Source organism: Lathamus discolor, chromosome 3 (assembly GCF_037157495.1).
Source record: "Lathamus discolor isolate bLatDis1 chromosome 3, bLatDis1.hap1, whole genome shotgun sequence".
Taxonomy (NCBI): domain Eukaryota; kingdom Metazoa; phylum Chordata; class Aves; order Psittaciformes; family Psittacidae; genus Lathamus; species Lathamus discolor.
Window position 1 is genome coordinate 123994219 of NC_088886.1, and position 26142 is coordinate 124020360.

General features: G+C 40.6%; 1 protein-coding gene across 1 annotated transcript in view; it reads left to right on the forward strand.

The window, feature by feature from the left end:
* Positions 1-26142, forward strand: part of CLASP1 (cytoplasmic linker associated protein 1) — a 179966-nt gene that overhangs the window by 64918 nt on the left and 88906 nt on the right. The window contains exons 9-16 of the mRNA XM_065671467.1: positions 18509-18661; positions 19604-19677; positions 20425-20517; positions 21851-21996; positions 22735-22870; positions 23562-23632; positions 24620-24679; positions 25398-25475. Of these exons, the coding sequence (XP_065527539.1) occupies positions 18509-18661; positions 19604-19677; positions 20425-20517; positions 21851-21996; positions 22735-22870; positions 23562-23632; positions 24620-24679; positions 25398-25475 (811 nt within the window). The remainder of the gene's footprint in view (positions 1-18508; positions 18662-19603; positions 19678-20424; positions 20518-21850; positions 21997-22734; positions 22871-23561; positions 23633-24619; positions 24680-25397; positions 25476-26142) is intronic.

The window sequence follows — 26142 nt, forward strand, 5'->3', positions numbered from 1 at the left end:
TATCCATCAATTCTGTAGCCCCATCATAGAAAAGATCAGAAAGATAGGAAAGCAGAGGTAGGAAAGATAAATTTACTCAACTTCTTTTTCTTTTCTTTTTTCGTTTTTTTTTTTTTTTTTAAATTCCAAATCTGCTCCCTTTGTTGGACTCTTTCTAATGATTTCAACAGGAAATGAACAGGACCCTTTGTTAAGTGCTGGCTATGTTTTACTGCTCCTAGTCTTTCAGAGGGAAGAGGGAAATAAAAGGCTTATATATGAAACAGTATTGGTACTGCTTCTTGCAGTGTTTTCTGTATGCAATTGTGCTGCTTCCATCCAATGTGATGAGACTGTTCCCTTTGGGTGGGGCGTGGGTAGAAGAAAGGTGCGTATGTCTTTAAGAAATCATACATGTCTTCCACGTACATCTCTCCTGAGTAATGGGACTGCTATATAGTGGAGCTCCTAATGAGACCTGACATTTCTAATTAGGCCTGCTTTGTGAAGAATGGGTCTAACTTTGTTCTCGATCATTTATATTTTTCCCCCTGACGCCCCCAGCTCTTACTCGTGAGCAGAAGGGAGCACGGGCAGCCATGGAGGGGCAAGGATGGGCATGCTTCTTTGCTGCTGCAGCTCTGCCAGTGCACTTCAGCTCCGATTTACGCTCCTGCTGTTTGAGCTCTGTGCTGGGCAGGAGCTGAATCTGCAGACTTCTAATCACACAGAGCTTCTGTGATGTGGAGAGACAGTCACGCTCCTTTTCACTGGAGACTTAAATAAGATCTGATCCCAAGCTTCCACAGGCAAAATGTTTATGCACCAGCTCACTGAAACTTATTCTCTGCCCCATCCCCCTTAAGAAGCTACGTATTTGTCTCTAGTGCTTTCCTCAGATGTGTGTGTGAGGTATGCTTGACCTTGGCTTACTCAGCGGGCTTTCTTCAAGGATCCAAGTCTGGGCTGGGTCTTGTGTATGCATATTGTGATCCTTGCTTGCTGCTCCCCTCCATGTTGCTCCTTGAAGCCTATATATTATCATGGGCTCGAACACAGTCTTGTCCCTGGTTTTGTCCAAACTATTTCTCATTTATAGCAGTATAGTATAAGCAGCTTTGTGTACTCTGTTGCCTGAGAGAGATGTGGTAGGATACTGGAGCACTAGGGGTTTTGTAACACAGGTGAACTGTGTGAGGTACTGTGGAGTCACTTGAGATAAACATGAAGCCTTTATTTTATCTAGCTAGTCAACATTAAAAGTAGGATTGAAAGCTCAGTATTTTGGTTGCAACTCTTTGTTGGGAGAAGTGATTGCTTGACAGCCGTGGGGAGCAACGTCTTTTGTATAAACCAGACAGGATGCTCCATCAGCTACAGCGGGACGTTCCCTTCTGGGCTTTCCAGTATGTGTGTGAGGAAACAGTTTGGTTCTTTCCACCAGCTTCCTCCCAGTAAGGCTGGATCACAGAGCTGTCCAAGCCAGTACAATTTATATGCCCTAGAAGATGCTCTATACTACCAGTTTGAACAGTGTTTGATTGTGTTCTGCAACCTTGACCAGTGATGACCCTACTAGCTGTTTTTGGAAGCAGGTGATTTCTGCTCTCATGTGACATGGAACTGATTTCTATAAAACAACATACAGTACAAACACCAGTAGAAGCCTGTGATGAGCAGTCTTTTAATTTTTGGGGTAGAATCTTGACTTTTCTGTATTTGTGATGTATAAACTGCTAATTCTAGAAAACCTCAGAATTGGAAATAAAACCTTTTGCAGCAAAAGATTTTCAGTTTGTTTTATGTGAGTTCGAGTATTTCATGTACTTACAGGGACTGAGGGGGCAACCATATGCTCGCTTCTTCCGTGAACTGGCAGTTTTTTCACTTAGAGGATGACGAGTGAAACACCGGAACAGGTTGCCCAGAGGATCTCCATCCATGGAAACTTTTGAAGTCTGTCTGGATGAGGCCCTGAGCAATACAACTTTGTTAGCCCTGCTTTCCAAAAGAGGTTGGATCGCTTGATGACCAGACATACCTTCCAAACTAAATTATTCTGTGATTTTGTTTTATAGGAGACAGTAGTTAGCTAAAATTTACAAATTAACAAAATGTTGGTTTTTGTTGGTTGGTTGTTTTTCCTTATGACTTCTATAGCTGTACATTTTAGTAAACTAAAGACAAAGATTGTCATTTGGGATGACGTGTTCGTCTGTCACTGAACACATCATCAAAAGTGATAACAGGGCTAAAGGCAGAAGAAAATGTGACCTCAGCTAGCAACACAATCTGGTGCTGGCATGAGACAGCCGCAAGCCACAACAGAAGCACCTCTATAAGTGGCAGCATGTATCATTTAGTGTACACCCGCTGCTGATTTGATGTTATACTAGATTTTGAGAATACTTTATTCTAGTTTTATTGGTCTGTCATAAGTGTGACTGTCAAGTTGCATAAGGGCATAGTTAGTGAAGAATGAAGATGCAGATTGTTCTGATTTTAATAGTGAAACTTAAAGCTTGATATTTGAATGTGGATATATTCTAATTGTTTCTCCAAGGAGCAGCTTGCTACAAATTAGTAGGTGAGACTATTTTGTTCCATTTCATCTTTATGCCATCCTTCAAAATAGTCTTTTTAGGAGCCTTCTGAGACTTTGCATGTAATGGTAAGCTTTCTTTTGCTGGCTGAGCTCTGTGTTCCAGTACCCCATACAGAAAAATTTAATGTTTCCTTTAGCTTATGATGCTTGAATATTTATGATGGGTTTTGGTTTTTTGGTTGGTTTTTTTTGTTTTTTTTTTTTTTTTTGGTTTTTTTTTGTTTTTTTTTGTGGCATAGTAAAGGTTTTGACCTCTTTCCTCATAGTATTTGTAAGAGAAAGCTAAATAAGCTTGTCTAAATGTAATCTAGGTGACGAAGAACCATCCCATCCAAAAAACCTACCCATGTTCCAGGCATGGTTCAATGGTTCTTTCTGTCAGTGGGAGGGGGTTTCCAGATGCTAGCAGGAATTAGTAGGATTCTGGTTCTAATGTTTAAAAAACAAACGCACACCTACTACAAAACAAAGAGGGAATGGAAGTTTTATTGCCCATCTCCTCTGTTCTGCTTTCCAGTCAAGGCTTCATTAGTTCTGTCTCCAGGTTGTGAAGTGGGTGGAATAGTAAAGACCCATGAAGCTTTGCATGGGAAAGAAGGCAAGGCAAACAGTTCAAAATGATGCAAACTGGAGGATTGACTTCTTATGAATGCCAGTATGTAAACGTGGCATTGAAACTCACATTTCCCAGTAAAAATACCTGATCTTACTTGCTTTCAATCTCTGGAGCAAAGCTGAAAGGGAAACTAGTTGTCTGTCATGTGCTGTGCTTCATGTGTGCCAAGTCCTCTGTTTGCTAATTCTTCTTTAAGTGAAGGCAAGCACAGATGGTTGCTGAAGAGAACCAGATGATTTGGCAGCATGCTGATGTGTTTGCAGGAGTGAGGCTTGGACAGGCTTGAAGCTGCTTTGTTGTCATTACTTTTAGTTAAAAATTTTTATTTAAAAAGTTGAAATTCTTCAGTTTTGTCCCTTTTTTTAGTTTATGGTAGGACTCATTTATGGAGGCTTTTTTTTTTTTTTCATTCTAGTAAGGTGCTTGTTTACATTTCAGTCATTTATTGTTAAGAATCCATCCTTCTTGTGAAGCATAAACAAGAATGGGACATACATGGAGAAGTTTAAATGTAGGACATGCCTTAATTCCGTAAAAGACTTACCAATTCCTCTCTTTATGGTGACATGAGATAAAGGTCTCCTCATGCCGTCATAGGCCTGTTCCTTCAAACTAAATAATGTCAAGAGGGGGCCCTCACCAGAGGGGCACTGTGAGTGTAGTTCATCTTTTTATCTCAACTGAGTTAGCTTAGCTGGGCTGCAAGACTGGTTAATATGCAGGTTAATGGTCAAATCTTGCCTCCTTGGCTGGCTTGTGGCTCTTAAGCATGGATTCAGTATTTGGCAATATCTAGGGAACCGGTGGGCTGTGCACAGTATACAGTGAACCGGGATGCTGGTCACTGATTGCTTCAGGCTGCTGCAGCATTACAAGCAGTAAACACCCCTTGTATAACTGAGACATTCAGTTCCAGTCTGGACAGAATAATTATTGCTATTGGAAATAAAGCGCCCTGTGTGGAGATGGTTCAGGTGACTCAAGTGACCGAAGTTGGTTGATTTGTGATGAACCAGGCTGGTCCTGCTCTTGTGTACTGGGAGGTCCCAAAACTTATTCTCTGAATGGGCTGATGGCTGGTACAGAGGTGGCCCAGTATGAAGGATAATTATCTTTAGACAGAAATATTTTACTTCTGGGGTACCTGCAAGTATACAGGACTTCAGTGCCCATGCTTGTGAAAGGAACCAAGCAGTCCAGCAAGACCCCTCAGGCTGTAACTGGTACTTACCTTCTTCAGAAATCCCGAAGATTTATCTACACAGTGAGCTTTGAACTTGGGTTTAGGGATTTGATAAGACATTATTTTCCTACAAATTTTATTCCTGTTTCTCCTGGGTTTTGACTGCTTCTGTATGCAGCGTGCTTCTAACTGGTGTTGCTGGGTGTGGGGATCTGGGTAGGTGATGCTGCAACAAATTGACACTTGAAAAAATTTTCCTGTGTTGGGTAAACTCTATGTTTCAGGCAAGGAGTAAAAATCCATGTAAGTTTTAAGGTTTATGAGCTTAATCTTAAGGGTGAATTGTATATTCTAGAACTGACATAAAATAGGAACCATTCATCTTAACATGCATGATTTTCTTTACTATTTGACACAGTGTTTAACAAAGCAGAAATGCAGTGGTGTAATGGAATCTGTGGTTCTCCCTGGAAACTTGTGCTTGCAGCATGAGCAGCTTTCTGAAAAGAGGCAGCTTGTTTCTCCGAGCTGTCATTATATTACTATGCTTTACAGCTTGCAATATAGGAATAAAGTGTAAATGTTATGTATGAAGGGAAGTAGCAGCACTCTATAGGGTAGACAAACCAGTGCAAGGGGAAAGAAGCTGCTTTCTAATTTGTCCGTTTAAATTATCAATACAGTGATATTTCAGGGTCACAGATGAATAAAATGGCTGTGCCAGCCAGACTTGCCATAGGGAGAGGAGAGACTTTGAGTTGTTTAGAAAATGATTCCTTATATTAACGGAGTGTTGTTTTCTTTTTATTTTTGATTTGTTGACTCCTTTCAAGTCTTGCATAGAGGCAAGTGTGCCAATGTGAAAGCAGACATCTATGTAGACGGAAATCAGTTGTGGTTAACCTGTGAGACTGGGATGGAAGTTTTCTTTGCATTTGCATCGATTTGAGATTCCTTATGGTTGTTCAGATCTGTGGTGTTTAGTTTCATAAATGACAACATTTGCTATTGATGTTGCCTGACTTAGTGATTTCTGTGTCTCTTCTGAATGAGGAAGGATGGTAGGACAGCAGCAGTGCTCATCAGCTACTCTTAAGTTGGCAGAATAACCTGTTAGAAGATGTCACTGCTAAGGAAAGATTTTGATTTCTTCCCCATCCCAGGAGTGGTGAAAATAGCTAAGGCAGGCTTTCTCTGCAACTTGTGCATGGCAACCTCTTTGTATTTCGATGTCTCCAATTACATTTAGGTCAGTATTTGTTTTGTGAAGTCTATGGTGGCTATATCCAGAGTAAGACGTTTAACTGGGTTGTGATTAATGTTTGTATTCTTTGTGGTAAATGTGAATGATTCTGCTTGGCTTAACTATCTGTCTTTAGGGCTAAGTTAAATTATATTACCTTGTGTTTGCTGTAGTGTAAAAGCAGCATGGGGGCTGTTACTGTGACTCAGCTGGTGTCTTATAACTTGTTAAGCAACAGTAATTTGATCGAGAGTCTGAGTCCTGAGGCAAATTCATTCTTCATTTTTACTTGACAGACTTTGCCCTTGAACCAGAGAAGATCTTTTGCCTGCCTGTAAATGTTTATTCACAGCTTCACCGCCTATTAGCAAGTTCTGAACCTTGATTTAAACCAAGTGAATAAGCTTAAAATTAGCCTACTCTTAGCCCTTTTGTTTAGCTCTTCTTGCAGGTAAGGTGGTCTTGGTGTTAGAGTCAAATGGTATAGGAGATATATTAGAGGGACTGCTAGAATTCAGGACAGATGAATAGAGATTTTACTGGTCTGTCACACTGCACTTTTCCACTTCTGATTTCCTCAGTGATCCTGGCTGATCTTTTTATTTGAGTAAGTAGCTTTATGTGGGGAGACTGATATATTTAATCATTCTTTCATGGATATAACAGCTGTGGAAGACTTTTACTGTGCACACAATATACAGGAAGAAGACAAGATGGTTACTAAAGAACTCAAATGACCAGCCATGGCATCAGAGTCAGCAACTGAGTTCCATTAGGGATCAACTTTTAGTCATGGCAGGAAATTTTGAATGACTGGGTGACAGCCTTAGTTTTACTTTTACCCATGTGCAGAGACCTGAAGATGGTTGGAGAGGGATGCTGAGCCACAGGGAGAAAGTGAATAGCACTACTGATGAAAGCCAAATAAGAATGGGTTAGGCAGGATTATGTTAAACAGACTTACTAGGACACAAGCACTTGCATTCCTTTAACTGTCCTTTCTCTTTTAAGAGAAAGGGAGAAAGATCTTTGTGCTTTTATTTATATTGTAAGCTCATAGGGAAAGATGTATTTTTTTTCTTTGTAGCACTCTAGAGTCCCCTGCTTTGCTTGCTCAGGGTTTCACATTGCCTCTGAAATATATGAATGTCATATTTAGTAATCTAAAGTCATTAATGACAAAAGGAGTGAAAGTTTCAGCAATGTCTTGACTCTACCTCTGTATTCCTCCTCCCCGAACATGGCTGCTGTATTTGCTCTAACTAGTAATGGTGTTTGTTTATGAAGAAGGAATGTGGATGGAGTTGTTCAGATCTGTTGTTTTGAAGGAGTTGTGTATGTAGGGTGGAAACAAGCTTTGGGAAAACAGAAGTCGTGCTGACTGTTAATATTTTATGAGCTGTGACACATTTTGGGCTTTGGAGCGTTTGAGCATTTTGGAGCCTTGAAGCAATGGTTTGCTTAAAATGCAGCTTTTCAGTACGGGGAGAAGGTCCGAGAAACTGGTGTGTCTCAGGAATTGGAGCTTTCCATTTGTAGATCTGGAATTCAGACTGTGCTTTTATTTGAAGCCATATTAAATATGAACTAGATTGTTTTAGATTGTTATCCAGCCACATGGAAATCATACACTGTACCAAAGTGTCAGTTGAGCAGGCTTAGTGTACTAAACCCTCTCCATTCTAATTTGAAACTGCTTTGAAGGAAAGCTGAGATACTGGTATCCACAAATAATCAGGTCAAGTTCTGTATGCTCCTGCATTCACCTCCGTCCTCAATGTATAGAGGTGGAAACAGAATTTAGCCTATTGTGATAGTGATTAAATAAAGGAAATCTTATACTCTGATACATCTTCTAGCATCTGCCCTGATTCTGAATTTTCTGCATGACCTGGAGTCAGCGCCTTCATGTGTGTTTTGTCTGTTTCCTCCGTGTCAACAAAAAACCCCCAAACTAATCTATCTCGATCATACACAAAGAAAGCTGTGCATAGTGCTATTTGAAGTGATCAGTATTGAAAACCCATTTTAAAAGTTGCCGAGCAAGCATTTTTTCACTAAAACATCCCTTGCTGTTCCGAGGTTATGTCATTAGAGTCAAAACTGTTTCCATAAGCTGTCACCTACTTTTGTTTTTTCTGTTACCCACTTCTGGGGTGGGTTGGGTTTGGTTTGTTGGTTTTTTGTTTTGGGTTTTTTTTTTTTGTTTTGTTTTGATTTTGTTTTTTTTTGGTTGTTTTTTTTTTTTTTTTGGGGGGGGGTGTTTTAATTTTTTTCCTTATGTTTTTTATTTATTTTAAGCAAAAGCAAACAGTTTCAAAGTTACCATTGAAGTCACTGATCTTGAGTGTGATTTCAGTGCTTTTTCTACATGAGCCAGGGAAATGTAAAATGCTGGCTCTTCAGTTACTGGGGTTTTATCCCTGTTGTCTCAAAAGAGAATAAACAAAGTGGTTTTGATTGTCGGCAAATCATTGCTTCTCTCTGCTCATATCTACCAAAATGAGTGTGATGTGGAATAGATATTCTCACCAACTCTAATGGGTTGCTGATCTAAGCTCTGGTTATAGTTGACTATGCTTACATAGACATTATGAAAGCTGGCACTGTCTGCTGACTTTGTCATTGGCGTAATGTTGCAGAATTATGGTCTGTAAGATCCTGTGTGCACACAGCTTATCAAAGCTAGGCTCTGCTTGCTCGCATAGAGTTGAATTGAGGAGGTGGTGAGGCAGACTCCTGTGAGTGCTTGTTTTCTTAGGAGTGGGCAGAGACTTTAGCTTTTTTAGTACATCAGGAGAGTGCCAATGCACCCAGTCAGTACTGCAAAAATACTGCAGAGCAAAAGTCAGCATCAGGTATCCCTTTTCCTTGCTAACAGCTGCAGTGGATGCTCTGGAGAACATAGATCCAACTCTTTAACCTCGTAGCAGTTGTCCCAGGAGTTCCTGAAGTTATTGCCTGGTATGTTTTCTGTCGGAAGTGTCTCAAACCACTTTTTGGTAACCATATGTAGAGCATGGCCTTGTCATAAAATTCAACTTTGAATTATTTTTAAATAAACATAATTTGTACACTTTGCTTGTATGTGTGCCTTCACTGTCTGTAGCAATATGCATCTTTATGAAGATGAAGCATTTATTTATGGTGCAAATTCCTTGTCGTCATACTGTTCAGGCCTGTGGTAGCAGTTTATAATCTTTCTCAAGATGCACGTTGGCTGTGGAGTCACTGCCCATTGCTCCCTAGTTTCCCTTTCATGATTGTTCTTTTGTCTCAGCCACCTGCAGTTTTAGACGTTCTTATCTCATGGTTATTGCCCAATGGAATATTTCACAGTATTTTAAGTGGTTATCTAATTAAAGTAAATTAAACATCGGGCCAGGCATTCTGGGTGGGAGAAATTGATGTGTAGTGTATGTAACACCAGACAGTTTTTGCAGCTGTAGTACCTGTGTTTTTGCGTTTGCTTGTAACTGGGCAGTTGAACACCTTTGGACAGAAGCCCTGGCTCCTATTTTCTGTGGCTGTATGAGACGTAGGCTGACACCCTTTTTTTTTCCTTCAGTATTCAGGAATAACTGCATATGTTGTGTTTCTTGGATTGAAGGGGGCTATTTAGAAAGTTTAGGATGCTGCAGCATCTCGTAGGAGGGTTATCCTCTGGCAAATGCAGAGCACTGGGCAACATGTTGCCCCTGTTATGATTGTAAATACACCTAAATGAAGGTCTCAGACAGGCCTGGTGCTACAGCTTCCCCAGATCCCTCCAGACGCATCTTACTGGCTTAACTTCACTGACCCAGCTTCACTGAGACCTGTCCTGAAAGGAAACAAGGCTGCAGTTTGGCATTTTTATCTCCTTGTAGGTACTTAACAGAGAGCTTTCTGCTGCAGGAGCTGTCTGCAGTAGCAGGCTTTGCGCTGGGAAGGATGTTCTGTGGTGGCTGGAAGTGGGATCTCCTGTAGCACTTCTGCCCTGTAAATGTGCTGTGTGCAACTTGAAGCAGTAAATGCTTTTGGTCGTTTTGTAACAATGCTTTCTCCTAAAAACGTCAGGATGCTCTTTCCTTCCTCATACAGCTGTGCATGCTAGCTGTCCATGCGTTACACCTTGGTGTGTTTACATGAGTAGGAAATGAGCAGCCCTTCAGGATGCAGTAAGCGATAGCAATATAAAATGCAATTTCCTTTTGCTGACAACAATGTGTGTTTGGGCAATCGGCATCTAGGTGAGCTACACTTGTGATAATTACCTGAGTAGGCAGAGGGATTTGTCCAGGGAATGCCAGCTGGGAGTGTGGGCTGGAGAAGTCTCTTCCTATGATGTCATGGCAACAGATGGTGCTAATAGCTGGAAACCTGAACCTGGTCTGTGGGGCTGGAGGTACCTGTTCCATCTGTGCACAGTGCTCCTGTCCTTTGCGTGTGAAAAGCATCTGTCCATTTAAGGGCTGCGGATTCCTGATGTGCCTGTTAATTCACTTTATATGGGATATATGCAGTCCAGAAAAGACAAAACTTCCCCTATCAATTCTGCAGGTATCCGCTTCTTCATGCGGGTTTTGGCAAATAAACCCCAAGACGCTGCCAGCAGGTGTCTCCCTGGGAGCTCAGTTTAGCACCATCTTGAGTAGCAGGTTCCCTGTAGCATTGCTGGGTACCAGCCCTGCGAAATACAGGGAACTCAGTTTCAAGTGTGGCTGAGCTTCAGGCAGCCCGTCAAGGACATCTGAATTAAAACATCTTTTTCTAATACCTTGTGATGTGATTTTTATTTTGTTTTCCTGAGCCATTTTGTAGATGCCCTTTATTGATAATGCATAAACCAGTTTTGAAGGTAATATTTGGCAGATAAGAAAATATTTGGGACCCTATTTGCACCCTTAGTAGGAGGGAAAAAAATGAGGTAGAAAAAAGCTGTGTATTTAGGAATGGAGCTGAATCCAGATTCTGCCAATGCCCGGAAGTCTTCACGCCCATTTTGCTGTTTGTATTTCTGACACAGCAGGGTTCACTGCAAACACAGAAGGTCCAGGCTGCTGCCGTAAGTTTTCCAGCAAGTGCAGAGATCTGGCTGAAACCGTGGAGGTAAGGGCAGGGAGGGAAAAGGTTCATTACTTGCTCTTCATCCTGATGCATTCCTGCCACGTGCGTGTGTGGAGATGGTGCCTGAGGGAGCTCCTTGTGATTCTGCAGAATTGAGTTTTGCTGTCTTGTGAACAAAGGCAGAAGAATTAGCTTTCTTTTATATAACTATTTGCCTCAATAATTAAACTTTAGTAAGGCTAAGGAGAGACACTGGCACTGTGCAGCACACAGGATTAATATTAAAATGGAAACCAGTGTGCTTTGTCTGCTGTTCAGGAATGAAGGAATGCTTTCTTGCAGCTATCCCAGTCCTGCAATAAAGCCGCTAATTCCTGTAGTTCTGGAAAAGAGTATTTTCTGACTCTAAAAGATCCCACTGGTCCACCCTGTATAAATAGCCTTTCTCGTTGATTGGTGTATCTCTAGGGCTCGGGGTATATGACCCACTTTGTGTTTTTATCTGTGAAGATTATGGTAATGAGAGCACTGTGAGGGGGGAATAGTGTCTGTGCTTGGGACTGCTGCTGGCATGTTTCTACACAGTACAATTGAAAGGATGTTTTCAGGGGCCCCGAACAAAAGAGGGACAGCACCCCCAAGCCAGCAGGGAAAGCTGTGGCACTGAAACACAGAAATAACACCCTGTTGTAGAGCATTTAATAAACTCTGAAATAGTAGGTGTGTTTGTAGAAGGCTGCACTGGGAGATAATTGTATGGATAGCCTGGCTATGAATGGAGAGTGGGTGCCCTGCAAAGCCTAATAACGAACCTCTGGGTGACCGGAGGGTAAGTGTGGGGTAGGGAAAAGCTGGTTTTGCTCTTTAAATTGCAACTTTAAGTATGTGGGCTTTTGGGGTGGGTGTGTTTTTCTGAGGTGTGTGTTGTGGATTTCCTGATGATCTTGAGGTCTGGGGAAACTTGTATGGCTGGCTGGAAAGGGCACTGTGGGAATACTGTGTTACCAAGGATGACCTTGAGGACAAAAGATCCTTATCTCTTCTCATTTATTTATTCCCCCACTGCCCCCTCCCATGCATGTCTGTGTCTATCTCACTTTTTACTTATTTTTTTAATCAGGGTGGGATGAGGGCTGTGTCTGTGCAGTTCCTAGCACGTAGGGGTTGATTCTTGTTTAGGTGCCTGTATGAGCTGTTCTAAAGTAATTAATGAAACTAAGAAATCCTGGATACTTTTATGGATTTATCTCAGCTTTTGGTGCTTTTGTGAATTCTTTTTGCTTTTTTTTTGAGCTGTAGCTCTTTCAGTCTGCATCATAGCAGTAGGAGACAATGAAATAGCTACTTAATTTCACAAAGCTTGTAGGAAGCCTTTGTACCGCCTCTTTTCTAAATCTTCTTAAAGCCAACGGAAACTTTCATATTGCTGGAAACTGTGTGAACAACAGCTTCACTAACTGAAAATTTCCCATTTACAGGTGCATCAATTTTACGAATAGAAGTTTCTGAAAAGCACTTTGCCAAGTTCCAAGTAGTACTAATGCATGTACGTGCATGCTGTGGCTTGTTAATATGATGGCATTAATATTGCCAACCTCATGATTTTAAAATCATGTTTTGTAGCAAACAGGCTAATAAATATTGAATCCTTTTTATTTGTCTCTTGTTTACAAGTCTTTAAGGTTCTTGTTCTCAAGCTTTCCCAAAGTCATCATGGATCAATTTTAATTGGAGCCATCTGATTTCAGGATTGAAAATTGTAATATCCCTCAGAAAAGTAACTTGAATCGGTCAGTAGTTGAACAATTCCGGATTAGTCTTCTACACAAAGATTTTGTCTGACTTACTAGGCCGGTCCTTGGCAGCAGATTTTGAGTGTTGCCAAGGCCATTGCATATTCTCTCAGGTGAAAGTTGGAATTTACTTTCTATATATAAATTGTGTCTGCCTAGTTTGGTGTTGGATGTGGTCAGGTCTGGGTGTACCTCCATTTCCTCAGTTAACTTTATCATACTGGAATTGGTTTAATAAATGCAGGATTCCTCACTAACAGAAAAATGCTTTGCTTATTATTGCTACTGTTGTTTTTCTGCTTGCAGAGGGCTGGCAGACAGCAGTACTCTGAAATTGCTGTAGCTTCATTAACTCGTAGACAGAATGAGGCAGCAGCCAAGATGATGAAGTAAAGGAAGGAAAATGGAAACATTTTGGATTAAAGAAAAGCATGTGGGTATTCAAAGGATTATTAAAGTAAACATTTGCCCACTTACCTGGAGTGATATTCTTGGCTTGGGTCTCTTAAGTACCACCTTACCTGTGGCTGATGGCAGCTGTACTGCTTATTGTATTTATTATGGTCATAAATATATTGCCTAGATTTACACAGTAAAGACACTCCTATGCACAATTATATGTGTTCTGGTTCAAACAGGGCTATATATGCGAGACAGGAGGAAAAAGCCAAGGTAATGGCGGTATACATATCCTTGCAGCCACAATCATTGCTGTGGGTGGCTCAGTCTAGTGAGCTCTTGCTGGGATCCCTGTTGAGGTCAGGTTTTTGGGAATCCACTTCAAAGCCAGTTTTGAAGAATGATGATGTAGTTCATCAAATAGTGCCGGAAGGCGGCAGCAGGTATGAGCCGGGACTGGTGGCTGTGCCAATCTGGGAGAACAGGACCTTAAGGTGGCACTGGGGAGCTGACCTAGGTCACTGAGCCCAAGTAGGTGGCATTTTAAAGGCTCAAAACACTGTGCCTGGTATGGAGGGTGGGAAAGGAGAGGCTGCAGCTGGGGCCAGGTGGGAGCAGCTGGGAAACTGTGGGAGATGGTTGAGCAAGAAACTCTAATGACATGCTGTGCCTGTGTACTTCTGCTTGTGGCTGTGACTCCTTTGGTTTTAAACATGTAATCCTGCAGAGGAGTATATATATGCCCCTTTAGTGGGTTCATAACCTTGTTTTCCTCGAGAAACCTACCCGATACCTGTTAGTTAGGCAGCCTTGCAGCTAAGCCATGCATGGGTTAGGTGTGTGCTGATGGAAAGAGACACGTAGCTCAGCTGAAGCTGACTTGCTTGGAGGCTGCTGGGACACCCACAGAGAGGAGTGAACTGTGCCTTGTCTCCTTTGGGACTCACAGCTGCAGAGGGGAGTGCCAGACACTGGCCCTGGGGAAAGGCATAAGGTGAATTGTCATGGGGGTGTATGTCTCCAGAACATTGACCAATGCACGTGGAGTCATGTCTGACAAAAAGGACTAAGGAGTAACGTGCCCTGTTGGCTTTGGCATCGGTGGGTTTGCCAGTGCCTGTTCTTGGCTTTTACAGCAGCTCTCAGATCTTCAGGGAGTTGGGCTTTGACCACCTAGTAGGGCATTAAGCATGGGGCTTCAGTAGGGTGAAATGTATGTTAGCTTTAGCAATTGTGCGTCTACTCCTGGTGCAGGGCACCATGTGGTGGGTGGGAGGGCAGGTTCTTCTGATGCCATCTGCCTTTTACACTGAAAAGGGAGATACCCCTGAGAGAGATTTAACTGATACTTGCAAGTATCCATCTTGCATACTTCAGCTGCACTGACACTTGGAGGTGGGACATGTGGGCACAGCGGGACCATAGCAAGTTTAGTACCTTACAGAGGTGGACCTGAAGACCATAGCAAGGCATCTTCATTAGGGACAAGCAGGATCATAAGTTTTTTTTTCCCCAGTCTACAGAGTATTTATTTTCTCTAAAGCTTCCAGACAAATAACTAAAACATTTGGATCTGACATGTCAAATTTTTTTAAAAGCCAGAAAGCATCTCCTTTCATTAGACAGGAAATAAGAGACTCGGTTACTTTGCTTTAAAAGGTCCCAGGCTGACAGTTCAGGCAGCAGAAATGTTGGCCCATGGTCACTGTGGTTCCTGAACAGCAGTATGGTCTCTTCTCCCTGTTTTACACCTTGCCCAGACCTGAAGGGGTTACGTTTTAAAATGAATAATGACTAAATTTATTCGTCATGGACAAATGATGACAGCTGTTGAGATGCTCCTGTTATCGCTTCCCAGGGGATAAAGTCAGGCTGGTTCCTAGTGCAAGCCAGCCCATGCAGGCATACTCAGCTCGTCTTCATCCCAGATTATTTGTCCCAGGTTCCTCTCAGTAGTGGGAAATTACTTCCTAGAAGTGAATTGAAGTTTCCTGGGCTGACATGGGTGTTGATGAGAATCCTGCAGAGCTACAGTTGTAGAGAGAGGACCGAAGCCATAGCTGTTTAAATCCACGTGTGAAGACAGCATGCTTAATGAATACGAGGGGCAGAGATTGATTATGTTCTGGACTGAAAGCTGCAGCGCTCTGTGAAGCACTGTTACGTCTGGGCACGCTATGGAAAATATGAAGGAATGTTGAGGAAGCTTATTTGCAGAAGGATATGTACTTGTAAGCAATTTTATTTTCTTCTTACATAATGTAAAGGAATTAAGAAATGTAAAGCAAATAGTGTTCTCTGTTTCTCTGAGACAGCAGAGCAGTGAGCAGACAAAGGCCTCTTTTATAAGGGCATGTCTGACAGAGAGTACTGTATAGCCCGTATAAATGAGCACTGAGGGGGTCTTGGGATGGGAGAACATCAATGGTAATTTAATGTTAGAATGTGGCACTGATTTTGCATCACTGCACCTCTGATGAAGTTGAGAGTTACACCCATGATGAATTTACCACCTCGTGATTTGCAGAAAAATATGATCCTAGTTCAAATGATAATTGTGAACAGTAGACAATGAATGGGGGGGGGGGGGGGGGGGAAGTCTTTTTAATGTGTAGTAGCTTGTTTTTCTCTTATTTTCTGTCCTCCCATGTTCAGGTTTCTTTCTGTTCTTTGTTTCTCTTTCTGTCCTGCACACGTGCTGCTGAAAGACTTGGTGTGCAGTTCTGAATGTGGCGCTGTCATTCTGCACTGCTCAGATGAGAAAACGCTGCTTGGTTATTGAAGGGGTATTCCGATTTGATAAATATGTAATGCTTAGTTTGTAGACTTAATGAACAGGAACATGTGATTGTAATTCAAACATACACAGAACTGTGGGCTGGCTGGGGTTTTTTTGAATGGTGTTTGGTGGGTTTTTTTTCTCATTCTAATGCTCAAAAAAGCTTGTTTTAAATGAATAGTTTATTTAATTAGTAAAATGCTACTGGGGCGTGATCCTTTTAATACCTGTTTTTATGATTTTTAAAATTTATCATATGAAATAGCAAACCACACCCTCTTCTCCTTTCAGAGGGGTGAGGCTTTAAAAATGCAAATACCAAGAGGAAGCAAATGAACTAAAACTAGATAGCTTGAAAAGCAGCTGATGGAGACTTCAATTACCAGATGAAAGTAGTTTTGAAGTAGAAAAGCATCTTTGTTTTGAATATGACTGACCTTGTCTTGACTGATAGACTATATATATGTGACAATCATTTGCTTAGTATCTATATAGGAGCTTTTGAAATAAATGCAGTTGGGGCACATTTTACCAAGAAGTTTTTGTATTCAAAGTCTGCGCCAGTCTTTCTGCATCACTTCCTAGAGGCTTCAGAGGTTGTATGTTTTAAAGTTTATATTGATCTGCCATGACCTTCTATGCAATTCTTGCCAAATAATATTTTTGAAGTAGTTCCTGGTTGAACTAGACTGTATCTTTGAGGGGACCAACAAAACCAAAAGCAAACAAATAAATCAGTCTTACTTTTAAAAGAACTGGCTGCTGTAGGATTTGCGGGGTAACATACCTCCTAGCTTTGAGGACAGTCAGTCCTGTGATTATTGCAAAAAATGAGGGGAGAAGGGGAGGAAAAAACCAAGGTAATTCAGAATTTAATTTGTTTTTAAGCTCCAGCTGGTGGCCTTGTTGTATATATTTCTATTAGGTGAGAAACAATAAATCACACTAGAAAACTGTAATAAATCTTGAGTTGCTGCGTTAACACAGAATATAATCAAGCAACTTATAAAGAATCTTGCCAGGCTGAACAGTCTCCTGCACTGAATTTTCATTTAATTAAATTACAAATGTATTTCCCAATCCTTTAGTCATTCTCATGAACTCTTTTCAAATTATTGTTGAATTACATATGTCAGAACATGACCAATGTCAGTAGGGAGGTCGCATGTTCTCCATGGCTGCCCTAGGGCTACTACAGCACTGTGTTAAAAGAGAACTCACATCCTAATTGTGGCTTATGTTCTTCTCAGCTGTGTGACCTTAAATTCCTTGATGTTAAAGTTCATATGTTCACTTTCGTCCTGTTCACTTTTGAACAGTCCCAAATCACCTGTTGTTATAATACCCCTTTCCTTGTGATGTTACTTTTATCTTTTTTTTCCTAGCCCTTTCTCATATTCTAAGATTTCCTGAACATTAAAATTAAGGGGAGAGAGATCCTTGTCCTCCGTTCTTAAAGTGTTGCATGCTGGCGTCTACCCACCATTTCTGTGCTGTGATTGGAGTGTTGGCATTATGTGCAGGGGTGCACATCAGAAACGTGGTGTTTAGGTTTTTAGATGTTGTGATTGTTCTCTTGTGTCCAGCTGCTAATAAGCCAATACCACTTTAGGCAAGGAAAACTCCTTAAGACTGTTGGGCTGAGGATAATACAGGCTTTGCTTGCTGTTCTTTTGCCTTCCCTAGTATATGTCTATACTGTTACCAGTTTATTTTCTTCCTTTGGAAAGCTCAACCTGTATTGAAAATCATTAATTAGTGTCTAACTAGGAGCCTTTATTTGTTACTAGATGTTCCCAGGTGCTGCTTTCCTGAATAGGGATGGATTAAAGCACCTGGTTTGAGTTTTTACCAGGAGAAATTTTGCAAAGGAAATGTTCCTGAACTGGTGGAGAGTGGGTGCATGTGCTGGACTGCTGGGGAGGGATGGACAGGAAGCAGGTCTCAAATCTTGAATGAAACATTAGTGTGGACAAGCTAAGTGATGGGGACTGAGGTGGCTTTCTGGCCTCAGTAAATGCACGCCATCTATACCATCTGTCCAAACATGTTGTCAACTTTCAACCTAGGGCTGGTTTATAAAGTGGATTAGCTAATCTGTGTAAAACTGCAATATAAGCACTCCTTTGGAATTGAAGTGACCTTCACTGAGAATCAAAGTGACTGTAATTCATTTTAAGATAATTTATGTTCATGTTTAGAGATAGAGGCCACAGTTCACTTTGGATGTACACAGAAGGTTCAGTAGGTTTTAATACACCTTGTATTTGGTTTTATGAATTTGAGGTAACTTTATTTACTTGTAAAGAATCTCTGGTGATCATTTAAAAGAATAAAGTGGATTTACAGCTCTAGATGGGTTCTGTGATAAATGGCTTGTAGTTTATCAAAAGCATGGGTGTTGCCATGAATTTTTTGTGGGTTATCCTGTATTTTCAGTATGGTGCAGGCTGTTATCAGGGTGTGACAGGGCAGCCTGTGTTGTCTGATCCTTCCAAATATTGATCTTGGAGTTTGGTTTTGATCATGGTCTTGGTTTTGCTACATTCCATGGCAAAACAGCTCTCAGACATAAACATCAGAGATACAGACTGTACACACCCCAAGTATTATCTGTGGCTTGCATCTTTCTGCTGTAGATTTGAAGTTTATTCTTTTTATCTAATGTAGTCATTAAAAAAGTTTATACAGTGGCTTCAGTAGCAAGGATTGGGTTCAATGGCCTGGGGATCATTTGTGAATAACCATTTCTAGTGGCAGAGCAGATCTGAACATGCAGCACGTTTGCTGTTGCATTGGCATGTTTTTTGGGACACCTCTTTGCTTCATCAGATTTACAGCTGAGTGTGCTTTTTTTGGCAGATAAAATTTTTGATGATGAAGACTCCGTGGATGGGAACAGACCTTCCTCAGCTAGCTCCTCTGCATCTTCAAAGGCCCCTGCAAACTCACGTAGAGTGGGGATGGGGACTACCCGCAGACTTGGGTCTGCAGCTCTGGGCTCCAAGTCCTCAAGTAAGCTGATAGCATACATAAATTGACCTGTATATGAAGTATTTATAGTGTTCATGCTTGAGCTTATGCAGGGACTTCCAGACTGGCCCCCAAGATCCAGTAACAAAATTTTCCCTGTGAAATCATAGTGTATGTTGTCTGCATGCCATGGTCGAACTTTGGTAGGATGAATCTGCAAGCAGTCTCCACATCCTTATGTGTTTTGCATTCCTGTAACATTGGACCTGTGCAGTTGGGCACTGAGGGCTATGAGTAAATCACATCGATGTTGCTGTGTGTAGGTATTTGCCTTTGTAGCTGCAGCTCTTCAGCTGAACTGAGGCTGTTTATGATTGCATGCTAAACTTCAGCCCATGCAATCTAAAACTAGTGCACTGACTTCTTTTAAGACCTTTGGGCATTGCTCATAATAAAGGTGCAGAAAGAAAACTGAGCGGTAATTCTGAATGTGAGCAATAATTCCGTATGTGTTTATAATTCCACATGTGAGCTAGAGAAATGGGGAAAGTTCTCTGTATCAGGTAGTCTCCAGTCTGACTAATATTCCAGAGACTGTTTATCTTCCTTATCATTTGTGTGTTTGTGCACCTGTCAGATCTGCACCTTAATCTATTATAGATAAGATTAAATCCTTTAAAATAAAATCTCCTGTATAATTAAAGTAAATATTCCCTTTTATCTTTCATGCTATGTCCCCTGTTGAGTGACTACTGTAATGACTTCCCTAATGTGCCCTCTGTGCCTAGGACTTGAAGGATGCTGTGATTGTCTAGTCTGTGCCTGGCATTGAATTTCCCTGTCTCTGCTTTCATTACATCTGCAGCACTCTGAGGCCTGCATGGATAGTGAACTTTCTCGTTAATAAGTGCCTTGATAGCTGGTGGTTTCTTAATTGATTCTACTGTTAAAAAGATAGAAAAGGCTTTTTCATTTGTATGTCAGCAGCCAAAGAGGGAGCAGGTGCTGTGGATGAAGAAGACTTTATTAAGGCATTTGAAGATGTCCCAACGGTTCAGGTAAGTAGAATTACATGTTAAAACACAGTACTAAAAAGCTGAAGATATATACAGGTTCTAGTCTTAATCATTGACAAATTGTGCTTCATTGTGATGTTGACAAATCTTATTTAAGGGGAAGGCAAATTAGAAGTTTGAGGGAGGTAAGCTTTAAATGGTGGTATCTGCCAATAGTTTGTGCGAAACCCTCAGAAGTGGGAGTGGGAAGGTTGTGATAAGAGGCATCACAGGAGTACCTATGGGGGTGGAACTGGATGTGTGTGCTGCACAGTGCAGTCTGGTCAAACAAAAACGTAAGTAAACAGAAGCCTCTCTACGTTTCATCTGTACCATCTCGGAACTGAAGGCAATAAAATTGACCTGTGTCTCCAGGATTGCTGCTCTTGTGAGTGTGACAACTGAAAGCAGTAGATTTAGCAGAGCCATGTCATGTACCCCCTCTTTCACCAGAACTTTATTTATGGGGGACAGCTGAACAGCACATGTGTCCACTCCTGATCTTCTGTAAGTCTTTACTAACACAGCCACTAGTAGCTGCAAGAATGCTGTTTAAAATTGTGGAAATATGGTGAAATAATAAAATATGATCCTTTAATCATCTTGTCATTTAGTCAGTTTTGATTGCAAGGTTAGCACATGACACTTAAGCAGGGAGGAGCAAAAGACAGTAAGAATGTAGTTGTGAAGTGATATGATTTTTTGGAGTAAATCTTGCATTATGGTGCTACTCTGTATTTAAATTTGCAGATTTATTCCAGCCGGGATCTTGAGGAATCCATAAACAAAATAAGAGAGATACTATCAGATGATAAGCATGACTGGGAACAGAGAGTTTCTGCAGTAAGTAGTGAACTTCATATGTGAACTCTATTAATTTTTTTCTGCACTGAGGTTAATCCCGTGAAGAGGGTACTGGGAAAACCTGAGTGTGTCTAGAATATAGTTTAAGTGGTGAGCATCTGTTAATGTTACCCCACGCTTGGGGAAAATGTTTGCTTGTGAGACTGGATTTAAACCTTATATATGTGAAGGAAAATGCTGTTTTGGTATATGAGAATCTGTTGAGATAGGATCAGGTTGAGCTGGAAGTCAGACAGCAAATCCAAATGTGGAACTAGAAATTTGCTAGCAGATGCTGAAATAAGAATGTCTGAAGTTATATTTAGACTATCTTTAAACTTCCTGATGAGGCAGAAAATCACTTTGCTTATGGAGAGGTAATTTATACTTTTGCAAAAGAAGGTGTAAAATAATTCAGAAAGAATTTACACACTTAAGTTTTGAATAAATAAATATGACTGTGGGAAATGTGGAAGTGGAAAATCAGATGTGTCATAGCATGCCAAGACTGTGTTTTATTTACTGAGGTGAGCTCTGTTGTCATGATATAAATAGAAGCATGATCTTGTCTACATCAAAAACTTTCATCACTGGTGGAACAACTTTGACATGTCTGTCACATTCTTTATTACAGATCTGAGTGGCAAATTATGCTGATTCAGCTTATTTCAAGTTGTTTTGTTTTGGGATTTTTTTGGTTGCTGTTCTGTGTAACAGCTTAAATGAAGGCACTGTACAGGTACATCAGTATACATGAGGGCCTGTGAAGGTGTCCAGAAGAATGTCTATAGGATGATATGGTGGTCCCTGTAATATTAATAGAAAATTTCCCATTTTGATGGGGTCAGGGTTCCACTTCTAGTACAACTAGATAATAAATTTAATGAAGTCAGTGGACATCTTCTAGGTTTGTCAGTGTTACTCGAATCTGAATATGAACCATGCCCTTTAAGTCTCGTAGTCTTTTTAATACAATAGTCGACTGTAAGAGGACCTAAGCTTTAGAAGCTGCTGTAAGTAGTTGGTTTCTAAGGGGAGTAGAGGAGAACCTTTAAGATATATTTTGGCTTAAAAAGTCATGGTTGGGTTATTACCTATCAGTTTGAGCAGCTATATACAACAGTTACAGATTTCTGTAATAGCTAGTTGTTTACATTATCATACTTAGTATTGTTAACCTATGAGTTGAAAATAAGATCTGAAATAATAGAATTGCTTGGACTTTAAAAACAATTGTACAAGCATTGTGGAAACCAAGTATCAGCCCTGAACATAACTGACCTTGTGTTTATTACTCATTAAAAGTCACTGCTTTCTTTTATGGTGCTAACAGTTGAAAAAGATCCGCTCCTTACTTTTGGCTGGAGCTGCAGAATATGATAACTTCTTCCAACACTTAAGGCTTTTGGACGGAGCATTTAAATTATCTGCTAAAGACCTGCGGTCTCAAGTAGTACGAGAGGCTTGTATCACGTTGGGGTGAGTTTACTTTCTAAACACACTTGAACTGTGATGTAGAAAAAAGGAACAGGCACTGGTTAAAACACATTTAGGATGTAACGTGGGCTGCTAGTACTACGTGGTTATAGATAGAACATGCTTTTGCTACAGCTGTTTAATACCGCATCCATGTAGGCCACTAATTGTACTTCTGTCAAACTGTGTTCCTGAGTTTTAGATGATGCTGAGTTGAAACATGCTGAATGAATGAGCAAGCCAGGCATTCATGCACTGAGTAGGGAAGGACTGAACAGTAAAGGTGAAAATGCCTGTTTTGTTCTGTCTTGGGCTGAGCTGCTTAGGTTTTCCTTTGTGAAATGCTTCAAGAAGAACGGTGCTGCAGTGTTTTTTACAGCTTTTTTGAAATTTATGTCTCTTAAGCAAAATAGGCAGATTCAGAGGAACTGGAATATAAACTAACAAGTTCAGAAAAATACATTCTTTCAGCACGATCCCATTTGATAATAAATTTTTAGCTGTGCTAGTTATGTTATTTTATGCTGAACTTACTGTTTCTCAGAGTTCAGATGGGTATAGTACAGACATTTGAAGGGAAAGTGAAGAAACCGTTTTTTCAAACGTGGTGTGTTCTCCCTGGAGTGGAGAGGAGATGACAGTTACGAAGACTGAGATGTTAGATGTGCTTATGTCAGATTTCTGTAGAACTCGCTTAATCCTCAGTATGACTTACCAGCATGACTTCATTCTGTTTTTCAGACATTTATCATCAGTTCTGGGAAACAAGTTTGACCATGGGGCAGAAGCCATCATGCCCACGATTTTTAATCTAATTCCGAATAGTGCCAAAGTCATGGCCACTTCTGGGGTTGTAGCAGTTAGATTAATCATTCGAGTAAGTATACATCAAAAAAGAACAATGTTATTTCCAAATACTGTGGAGTTTGAGGAAATATGAATGTTGATGCAATGAAAATTAGATTAAGTGTCTAATCTACTTATCTGCTTGTGCTGGGCTTGGCTGTCTCAGATGTCATGCAGCTCTGTGTAGATGATGATAGTTAAAGCCTGCCATAATAGTAGGAAGACTATTTCTTTGCAGAGTGAGATATTTGCATCCCCCTGAGAGCTGAGCAAACTTTTTTCTTTGAATGGGCTTTAAACCTGCCTTGCAGGACACACTCATCCTCTTAATTATGCTCTAAAACTCCTCACAGATAGTGCACGTTTCCTGAAACCATTAGGTCACAGAAGTGACTTCTGTCTAATGATTCATTGGGAAGCTGTAGCTAGCCTGATAGCTTTCAAGTTTCACCACTGACAGTTTAGATCCTACTGTGTGACTTCAGCTGCTTGAGTCACTGCAGCCTGTCATCATAGAAGAAGATAAAATATTGAAGGTATTTAACAAATAATCAAAGTATCTGCCTGTATCTTGGTGTTCCTTTACTTAGCAGTTCCATTTTTAAGAATTGAACAGAGTATCTGCATGCTGGGTCAGGTGACTGAAAGAGATAGCTTTTTGTTCCATGGAACTGTTGTGTAAAGTTTTCTCCCTGTTTGGGTTTTTTTTTGTTTTCTTCTAGCATACACACATCCCTCGATTAATACCCATCATAACCAGTAATTGTACCTCCAAGTCTGTTGCAGTTAGAAGGTAAGCCTTAAGTCTGAATTTACTTTTGTTTTACCAGTAAATAGGTTCACATGTACTTTCTGGTAACATTCATGTATTTGTTTTTATTAATTGAAAGGCATTGATATGCACACCTGAAGGATGCATCTCGCTCTCCCCCATGAACTGGGATCAAATTCAAAGTCAGCTGTCTTGTATAAGTCTCAGTACTGAAGAGAAGTCACTTTTCCACAGAGTTTTTTCTTGGTTTTTTTTGTTTGGGTTTTTTTTTTTTTTTTTTAGTTAAACTGAACTTTGTGCTTAGATGTCATTATAACATCATATTATTTTGGCTTTTTTACAGACATGTCCCTTTTCTCCACTACTAGCAGTTACAGTTAAATGTTTTCTTTGAGCCAGCCAGCAGTAGTGTTCTGTGATGGCATCATCTGAATTTGAACTGGATGTGTTAATGGTCTCCTCTGCACTTAAAATCTAAGTGTACTTCAGTCCACTCCCTCAGTGTGAGGCTCTTGCCCAGTCCATATAGATTAGCTAGTTCTCTTCCACTTAGCCAAAAAAAGCTTTGTGATTGCTGAATTTGATGACAAACCTTGAACAAGTAACAGTGCACTTGTGCTTTTGTTTCCTGAAATGAGGAAGGGAGATTAAATATGAAAAGATCTGTCTCCACATGAAGCTAAATGTGAAGTTTCTGTGTGAAGTCTTAACAGGGACAGAGTATAGAAAGCATGAATATTTTGTGCCTGTATCCCATTTAATGATAAAAGGGGCTTTCTGGATTGTGTTCTACAAAGCCCTCTATCCAGAGTTTCTGTATTGAGCTGATTCCAGTTACTATTTCAGACTCTGTATTGATGGCATTTGATGTTTGTTATCAAATTACCAAATTCTAATGTCCTAAAAAACTTCATAACAAAAGACAGCTATTGTTCAAAGGCAGGTATGGCCGTCAGTGTGTCTCTGTTAACTCTGAGAACTCAGCATCTATTCTCTTTCTTCTCTCAGGCGCTGTTTTGAATTTTTAGATTTGCTGTTGCAGGAGTGGCAAACACACTCCTTAGAAAGGTAAGCTCTGAAAACAAATGGGTTAATGATTTCTTGCATATGTCTGGGGGGTTAATTCTGGAGAAAGGATAATCTAGGAGGTGAGATTATATCAGGTAGCTCTTGTAGAGACTTTTTGCCACAAAAAACCATGTGCATATGTGCACACACACACTATGTGTTCTGGCAGTCAGAGTTCAACGAGTCTGTCTCCTAAGCCAGCTTTGTAAAACCTGGCTGAGTGAATCTCTGAACTCAACAGATTTTTGAGTGGGTTTTTTTTGTTGTTTGTTTTTTTCTTTTTTTTTTTTTCCCCCTTTTCACCCTAAAGTGAGATGATGAAGTGAAGGCTACAGCACATCTGTTGGGAAGTTCTGAGGCTCCTACAGTACTTCAGACTAATGAACAATTAAAGTAATTGGGGGAAGAGAGACTGGGACACAATTTCCTTAGTCCTAGACTGCACAAGACTATTTAAGGGTTAAGAGAGCGTTTTTGCACCCAGGCGATTTCTGTGGCTAACCAAAGACTGACCTCTGAAGAATGCTGCTTGACTTTTCCTAGTCAGCAGTGTGGGTGAGAGAAAACTGATTTGTAAGACCAAGTAAATAAATAAAGGCTCCAAAGGAAATGGGAAGATGTGATGAACTGCTGTTCTCGACCAAGGCAAAATCAAATTACTCATTTGGTTGTATGGTGCATCTTTTTGTACTGCTGGATAATGTTTTCCTTATTTCAGACACATATCAGTGTTAGCTGAAACAATAAAGAAGGGAATTCATGATGCAGACTCCGAAGCCAGGATAGAGGCAAGAAAGTAAGTGGATGCTGCTGTTGGTGTCTCGTCTTCCTCCTCTTCTTTGCCCCTGTTGTGTTGTCAATGTTATTGCATGTTGGAGATTGAAGTCCAGACAAGTTAGATTCTCCTGGCAGTTGATGCCAACTTTGTCTTGGTTTCAGTGGGAGTGTGTACTTCAATGAGACTGCATACTTCAGCAGGAGATGTCATATGAGGTTGATCACATGGGGCTGAGTTATATATGTATTGCATCTTCTAATAATGTTTCACAGGTTTCACTTTGTTCTTGTAATATTTTATTGCCATTTTCTGTCTGAGAATGTAACTAAGAGTCTAGAATAGAGAACTTGTAACCTTGTCTGTCTTTTTAATGTTTGAGTTGGTTGCAGTTAGCTGAGATTGCTCCTGTTTCTTTTTGGCCTATATGCAAGACCTAGGATGAAGTGATGCTTGGCACAAGTATAAACAGGAAGAGGAGTGGTTGGAGAATAGCCCTGCAGAAAGAGATCTGGGGGTGCTGGTTGACAGTCCAGTGCTGATTGCAGTGTACCCTGGCAGTCAAGAGGGCAAACTGCATCCTTGGGTATATTAAACACAGTGTAACCAGCCAGTCAAGAGAGGCAATTATCCAGCTGTATTCAGCATTGGTGTGGCCTTATCTTTAATACTGTGTGCGGTTCTGGGA